General features: G+C 39.9%; 1 protein-coding gene across 1 annotated transcript in view; it reads right to left on the minus strand.

The window, feature by feature from the left end:
• The window catches only part of LOC106882506 (cilia- and flagella-associated protein 20), a 14,244-nt gene that overhangs the window by 2,322 nt on the left and 3,389 nt on the right, over positions 1–8,533 (minus strand). Inside the window, exons 2-4 of the mRNA XM_014933204.2 lie at positions 7,627–7,706; positions 4,360–4,471; positions 792–980 (exon numbers count right to left, since the gene is read on the minus strand). Of these exons, the coding sequence (XP_014788690.1) occupies positions 792–980; positions 4,360–4,471; positions 7,627–7,706 (381 nt within the window). The remainder of the gene's footprint in view (positions 1–791; positions 981–4,359; positions 4,472–7,626; positions 7,707–8,533) is intronic.

The following is an 8,533-nucleotide window of genomic DNA, read 5'->3' on the forward strand; positions in this document are numbered from 1 at the left end:
ATATATATATATATATATATATATATATATATATAAGTTGACAATATACTACAACTTTATCGCTCCACTACTGCTTAAATCTCTCTGAGAGATTTAGAAATATTATATTTCTAATTTTGCTGATCAGTGAATAAACTTCACTATGATTTACATAAGTTTGCGAGGGCGAAACAGGCTTCTTTAACCAGCTGCCAAGCTACTTCAGGCTGATGACGAGCAAAGACTCAGAAACATGTCCCTGAATGCTGGCTAGGCTGGGTGGAGGAGCTTGTCTCCCCCTCTCAAACTTAAGGACACAGTAATTGTGTCAGGGCCGACAGGAAGCGGTCTAGCTTCCTAGGACTAAACGGCAGTAGTGTGTTCCCTTATTGGGATTGTCACATTAAGTTGACAATATACTACAACTTTATATATATATATATATATATATATATATGGGGGCTATCTTTTGATTTGATGTGAAGAAACGTCCAGTAAAAGCACATGGGTTTTGTTTACATTGAATTGGCTAACCCTAACCCTAACCTTAACAGGCCGATTAGATGTAAACAAAACCCATGTGCTTTTACTTGAAAATGCCTAATAGCAACACCTACGGGTAGAACCTGTGATGGGCAGGCACCCCATTTTGGAAGAGGAGCAATTGCTCATATGCCATGGAAAATGGGATAAACTTTGACTTAATAATTTCCCTAAGGCTTGTGACAAACCTAATAAAAAGAGGTAAAGGTCAGTAACAACTCCATACAGAAGTGCATAAATGTTTGCCTAAAATGGATTGAAGCACTTACCTGTACTCTGATTGTCTCAATGTAATTTGTTCCATAGGCTCGTCGTGTAAAGTCAGAGAGGTTAAACTGTATCTGATTCCAGCTGTCATCAAGACGCATCGGCATTGTGCAAATGAAAGGTTTTACACGGGTGGTACTCTGGTAGTTGCTGGCTCGGAATCGACGCCGGACACCTTTGTCATCTAAAACCTACAATAAATCAAACAAAATTATACATGTGTGTGTGTGCATGATTGTACTACCGTTTTACATCCACTTTTCCGGAGCAGCATTAGTTAGATGAATACATACTACTGAGGCATTATGTTAAAGCTTCTTCCGTCCCAGTTCTTTTATTTATTTATTTGTTTCAGTCATTTGACTGTGTCCATGCTGGAGCATTGCCTTGAAGTGATTTTGTCAAACAGTTTTGCCACGGGACTTAAATTTAAGCCTAGTACTTATTCTATCAACATCCTTTGCTGAACTGCTAAGTTACAGCGACATAAACACACCAACACTGGTTGTCAAGCATTGATGGGGGAGGGGGACAAACACAGACACAAAGACATACACACACACACATATATGACAAGCTTCTTTCAGTTTCCATACTGAGGCTACAGTAGAAGACACTTGCCTAAGGTGCCATGCAGTGGGACTGAACCAAGAACCATGTGGTTGAGAAGTAAGCTTCTTAGCACACAGCCATGCCTGCGCACTCGTTTTTTTTTGTCTTTTTCAAATTAGGGATTTTTCAGTCTATCTGTCTCTGAAAGAGCAGAACTAGTGGATGATATGGACAGAAGGAATTGTCAACAAACAACACCAATGGTAGATGAACACTTTTTCAGGTACACAGAATGTAAATATTCACAAAGATCAACACATGCGCTCACACATATATGACAGGCATCGGTACAGTTTCCATTAACTAAATTCATTCAAAATGACTCACAGCATATGTCCTCAATGGGTTGGTAAACAATCATTGTCAGCCTCTCATAGGACATAAAGCTCTTCCAAGGTACCTTTTAACAGCTAAGTAGTTTGAGCTGTTAATACTCTAACCATTTCTCTAGAGATGTTCTGCAAACGACTTGCACATGCAAGTGCTACCAGTCGAAAGCTCTGCATACCGGAAGCCAGGAGAGAATGTGCGCCGTTTTGGGGCCTACCGCTCAATGGCATCAATGCGCACAAGACCCCTCACTGATATGAGATCCCGCTTGCTAGATCAACTGGTTATCAGATAAACCTCAATATTTTTCTAGCCATCGCTCATCTTCTCTTTTTAAACAAATCCAGTGGCTAGCCTTTTCCACTGTAGTTTGGATATCGGTCATGGTGGTATTTACTTTACGATGAGTTAGGCCTAACAATAAGATCAATTGTCTCACACTGTGTCCAACAAACCCTCTACATCGGACTCTGATTGGAAAATGCTCTGCTTTCCAGTTTTGTGTCTTCACATTCCTCAAGGAGGTTTACATAACAGTCAATCTTTCGAGCCCAATTGGCATCCATGTTATCTTCATGAGGAACCGTTAACTCGACTAGATTCACAACTTTCTTTCTTTCACACCACAAAGTTACAGACTAGCATTCACAGAACATGATTATATGTTGTACATTTAGGTCAACTGGTTATGAAAATTTATCCCAACATACTGGAAAACATCGGAAGAAAAAAAATTGATTTTATGGTTGATGTTTCTTTCAGTCTTTATACAGTCCATAAGCCAAACATGGTTAGGTGACACATGGATACTGGTTCTAGAGCAAGGTCAGGATTCTCAGGAAATATGCAACGTAGCAGCTGCAAGGGAGATAACCTCTGCTTAGCATGGGCACAAACATTTTAGGATACTTGTTCTGTAATACACCATCCTTCTGAAACGTGTGTGTGGAGGTGCAATGGCCCAGTGGTTAGGGCAGCGGATACGCGGTTTCGATTCCCAGATTGAGCCTTGTGAGTGTTTAATGAGCGAAAACACCTAAAGTTCCACGAGACTCCGGTAGGGGGGGGGGCGAAACCTGCTGTACTCTTTCACCATAACTTTCTCTCACTCTTTCTTCCTGTTTCTCTTGTACCAACGAAAAGTGTGAGCAATATTAATGCAGTATATGGAGGTTGGACAATAAGCATAAGCCAGTGTCAACGGTGGCTCCAGAAATTCCAAGCCGGAAACAACAACCTAGAAGATGAGCCTCATCCTGGAAGATCTAAAGAGCTCGATGAGGACATCCTGCAAAACCTGGAGGAACAAAATCCCATCATAACTGTTGAGGAACTAGTGGAGAAGCTTGGATTTGGTAATTCAACCATTCACTGACATCTGCATGCCATGGGAAAAGTCAGCAAGTTGGATCGGTGGATTCCTCACAAACTTTCTGAGGCTAATCACATGCAGAGAGTGAAAGTGTGCTTTTCTCTGCTGTCATGTCTCACGAATGAACCTTTTTTAGATCGAATAGTAACTGGTGACGAGGAATGGGTTCTCTATAAAAATGTCAAGCGCTGAAGACAGTGGGTAGGGAAAGGAGAAACACCGGCACCCCAGGCTAAAGAAGGTTTTCGCCCACATAAGGTGCTGTTATCTGTTTGGTGGGATATGAAAGGTTCAGTCCGCTTTGAACTTTTAAACCCAAGCCAAACGATAACAAAGGAGATCTACTGCAAGCAGCTTGAGTGGCTTAAGTCCGTGCTGGAAGAAAAACGACCATCTTTGGTTTCAAGACAAAGGGTGTTCTTTCATCAGGATAATGCATGGCCACATACAGTGAGGATGACATTCCAAAGGCTGGAGCATTATGAATGGGAAACGATGCCCCACCCACTATATTCTCTGGATATTGCCTCATCTGATTATCATTTATTCTGCAGTCTTCAAAACCATTTGGAGAGAAGAAATATGAATTCTGTAGACGAGGTTAGAACAGTACTGGAGGAGTATTTTCTTTCACTGACAAGTGAATTTTGGAAGAGAGGCCTTGCAAGTCTACCAGATAGATGGAAGAGCATTGTAGAAAATGAAGGAGAGTCATATTTTAGATCAGTGGTTCCCAAAATAGGTGGTATTGCAACCCTGGGGGCAGTTGAAAGTTTTAAAGGGGCGTTAAAGAAAAGTGGGGTGATAATGGGGTAACGATTCATGTAAAGACAACAAAATAATGGGTGCATTAGGTTAAGTTTTATTTGTGAAATACAGTTGTTTTGAATTTGCTTCAGAAAGAGGTCTATGTTTGTGATGGTTAGTTGGGGTGGGGGCGCTAGGAATGTGGATTGGGTGTCAAGGGAGCGGCAGCCCCAAAAAGTTTGGAAACCACTGTTTTAGATTAAAAAAGAACTTTGTCTTAATTTTGAAAAATAAAAGAAGTATAAAAAAGATACCTTATTTATGGGATGACCCAATATTTGAGGACTGCAATGGGATATTATTAAATACATACATACAAACACATACACAGCACAAGGTTCAGAAAGGGAACCGCTTTTCAAGAAAGTAATATTTGGACCAAGCCTTTCCATGATGTCAAATGTGAAATTATTGAGTTAGAATGAGTCAAGAGCAAATATGCTATTTACCTGTACTTCAAATGTGAAATATTTTTTGAGATTTTTAATTATCATCACCAAAAAGGGTAGTTTGATGCCAAGAGTTTTCTTTGGATCAGCAGGACATGTAATGTATGTGGTACTGCAAAAATAGTCAAACAAGATAAAATAATAATAATGGTTTCACATTTTGGCACAAGGCCAGCAATTTTAGAGGAAGGGATAAGTTGAATACATTGACCCTCTTCTCCCCAGTATTCAACTGGTACTTATTTCATCAAACCCAAAAGAATTTGAACTCAGAATGTTAGGATGAATGAAATGCCGCTAAGCATTTTGCTTGGGATGGTAACGATTCTGCCAGCTCACCACTAAACAACAAATAATAATAATCTTTTCTACTAAAGGTACAAGGCCTGAATTTTAAGGGCAGGGGGGGTAGTCAATCACATTGACCCCAGTACTCGACTGGTACTTATTTTATTGACCCTGAGAAGATGAAAGACAAAATCAACCTTGGCAGAATTTGAACTTAAAAGGTGGACCAAATGCTACTAAACATTTCCCCAGGCTTGCTAACGATTCTGCCAGCTTGCCATCTTAACAACAACAACAACAACAACAACAACAACAACAACAACAACAACAACAACAACAATAGTTTCTCCACCATCATCTCTCTCACTATCACTCCCTTTGTCTTACTCTACAACTCACTTTCCCTTGTTTTCCAACAAGGATATCCATGTACCTACTCTACAGCAAGATACCTAATAATACCTGTCCCCTCCCCCTCTCTACCTTAAAATCTCTCACCTGGCACAAAGCCCCACCCACTCAATAACAACTCCTGCCCTGTAGAGAGGGTTCTTGTCTTGCAAGGTACTTGGTGATCCTGTCAGTGCAGGTGATGATGCCACATAAAATGATGAACATAAAAACATATTCAATCCTTTTGCTGACGATTTTATTGATTAAGTAATAGTATGGGCAGAGCCATGGCTGTTTAATTAAGAAATCTGCTTCAGAACTATGTTGTTACAGGTTCAATACCACTGCTCAAAACCTTAAGCAAGTGCCTTCTGCCATAGCACTAGCTAAACCAAAGCCTTGTGAGTGAAATTTTGTAAGAGTTGGGGGAAAAAATGTTTGAAAGCCCATCTGAGAGATCATAACATTTCTATTCTTTGGAAGTAGACATAATTTGTTGACCACTTTTAAACACCACAAGCTGGCCTTTGCATGCTGTTAGCAGAATCAGCTCTGTTATAGTCATGTGAGCAAGGTTTTCAGTTTGAAGAAAACTTTCTCCATTTCTTACCAAACTCAGATGCTCTGAAAATGATCATGGCTTCTACTCTTATTCCACTGAAAAAAACCCATTAAAAAAGAAAAACAGGTTATTGATAACACCTAGGTGATGTTTCAAGAATGAGGGGATGATCCAGGGAGGAGCCATGCACATTCCACCTGGACTCAGCTCCCTCTCAAATAGCCCTAGTGACCCAAGAATGATGGGCTGACAGTTTTCATGATTATGTGACCCGACCCTACACTAAAACATGGCCTCCTACTGCTCCTGAATTGAACTCCTTCAATTTCTAAAACTGGGGTGTTATTTGATGTGTGTGTATGTGTTGTGTAGAGCAGAGGTGAATGACCATCTAGTAGCCACATGATGCCAAGGATTCATTAAGAGTTGCTGTCTCGAACATGGTAGGTGGGTGGGCGATACCTAATCTTGGTATGTAGTTATTACTGTGGCCATAACAGGACCATTAATGGTTGAGGACAGTTTTGATGAATGATCTGTTACTTTAATGCATTTTACCAGTGGCACAGATAGTGTGTGTGCAGCTCCGAGCAGCCCTTGAGTCAGTACTCTATACAGGCATATACAGCAGACCCAAAAATGCCACCTAGACCACCCCTTAACTACTCTATGAAGGAGTGCTGAAAACTTTCTGGCTTTGGGTAAAAGAAAATACAGGAGAATCAGTTATGATTTTATTCAACATATTCCTCTCTCAAATCCACACACTTATTGCAGTCATCCTTCAGTTTTTCTAAGCCCAGTAAAATAACTCTGGGTCTCTTTCAACATGGTTTTTACGGCTGCATGCCCTTCCTAGCACCAACCACCCCGTGGAGTGGACTGAGTGCTTTTTACATGGCATCAGCACAAGTGAGGTCAGTTTTGACATGCTTTTCACAGCTAGATGCCTTTCCAAATGCCAACCACTTCAGAGTGTGGACTGGATGCTCTTTACATGGCAACAGCACTAGTTGGGTCACTAAGTAACGTGCAAGACAAGGAATTTTTGAGAGGGGAGAGGGGCATTGGAGGAGGTACTCAATATTGCAAGTGCTAGCACAGTAACGTGCCAGCCCCAATATTTGACCCTCAGAAGAAGAGAAGTTGGAAAGAAAGGCAAACTTGCTATCTTCAATTCGGTTTTTGTGCCTATTTCAACCTATGGTCATGAATATAGGGTAATGTCTGAAAGAGTAGGATCCCAAACACAAATGGTTGGGGTTCCTTTAAAGGATCTCTGGAGTAATGTTGTCTATCAGTAAAAAAAAAAAAATGTACACACCAGAGAGAAAAACTGATAAATTTGTGTATTCAGACAAAATGCCTTGTGGTGTTTATAAACATCCTTGTCACTTTCACCATCAGAAATGAAATGCACCAGTGACTGGTTCATTAGAAACCTCTAACAGAACTTTTTCTTTACAAAATACATTTACTGCTACTACATCATCACCACCACCATCAAAATTATTATTTAATGCCTGTTTTCCATGCTGGCATGGGTTGGGCGGCTTGACAGGAGCTGGTTAGGCAGAAGACTGCACTAAGCTTCAGTTTCTGTTTTGGCATGGTTTTTATGGCTGGATGCTCTTCCTAACAACAGCCACCCCACTGGCCCAAACCATTAGGTACCACAGGTAAGAACATTTCCCCACTGTTAGTAGTAGCCATATTATAAAATTTGTGAGTGTTCCATTACCTGACGGTACCAAGTTGAATACTGCTGGGGATAGAACTTGGACAAGGAAAAAGATTTACCAACTTGGCTTCTCCTCATGTATGCTGCATGCAAGAAGTAACCAACGACTTAATCAGTGACAAAACTCACCTTTAATTAATATCTCATAAGTTTGTTTTGAAATTAAAGACATTATTTAACCTCTCAATATTCTAAGTAGATAAACCTGGCTGCTGTATAAAGGATGACAGAGTGGAAGAGAAGGAATTTATAGAGTGAGAAGAATGAAGCTGGTAGTATTTACCTGACATTTGTGCCAACTATTTCAAGAACCAATGATTGAATGTCATTGTCTGTGATTCGTTTGATGTGACCATTACGAACCTGCAAGACAATATCAGAAACAAATCAATAATTACATACAAGTAAACACACGTGTTTATTGAAGTAAGCATGCTAGGGATGGTTAACAGAATCACACTACAAACCCTGGCATACTTCAGAGAGCAGTTATATTTCTTAACCCTTTAACATTCAGATTACTCTGTCAAATGTAATGCTTGTTATTTCCACATTGTATTGAATTAAACTTGCACTATTTTGTAGCTTTGGGGTTTTGATAATACGATTGCTTATTTTTAGAATGATCATGTAGGTGTGGAAGCTGGATCTGGCTGGTGGGACAATTGGGCTGGATAAACTCTTCCTTCTTTACATCAATAATCTGATCTAACTAAACACACAGTCTTATTCTCCACCCCACATTAACCATCCATCCACCCACATGAAATCTAGATACATCATGTCGGATTTGCACTGTTTTCCAACACAGAGATCATGATATCAGCCCTCCAATAAGTGCATGGAAAACTAGTTGCTTTCTAAATCAATTCAAAACAAATACAAATATCATGGTAACAATCTTGCACTAGACCTTCTGTGCTTAAGCAAGAACAAAACACAAACTAAAACACTCAATTTTGCTAAGTGACTACACATATTTCTCTCTGTTAAAAATCTATTCCAAAAACTATATTTACTTTTCAGTGGAAAAATACTTCAACTTTATTAGTGGTTGATATTCTCATAAAGCTCAATTAAGATCCACAATTAAGTACTGCACATGCATCTCAGACAGTGCTGTTGCAACTCAAACGTGCTACACTGTGACTGGAAAGTGATCCAGAGAGTGATTATATATATATATATAT

This window comes from Octopus bimaculoides, chromosome 17 (assembly GCF_001194135.2).
Source record: "Octopus bimaculoides isolate UCB-OBI-ISO-001 chromosome 17, ASM119413v2, whole genome shotgun sequence".
Classification (NCBI taxonomy): Eukaryota; Metazoa; Mollusca; class Cephalopoda; order Octopoda; family Octopodidae; genus Octopus; species Octopus bimaculoides.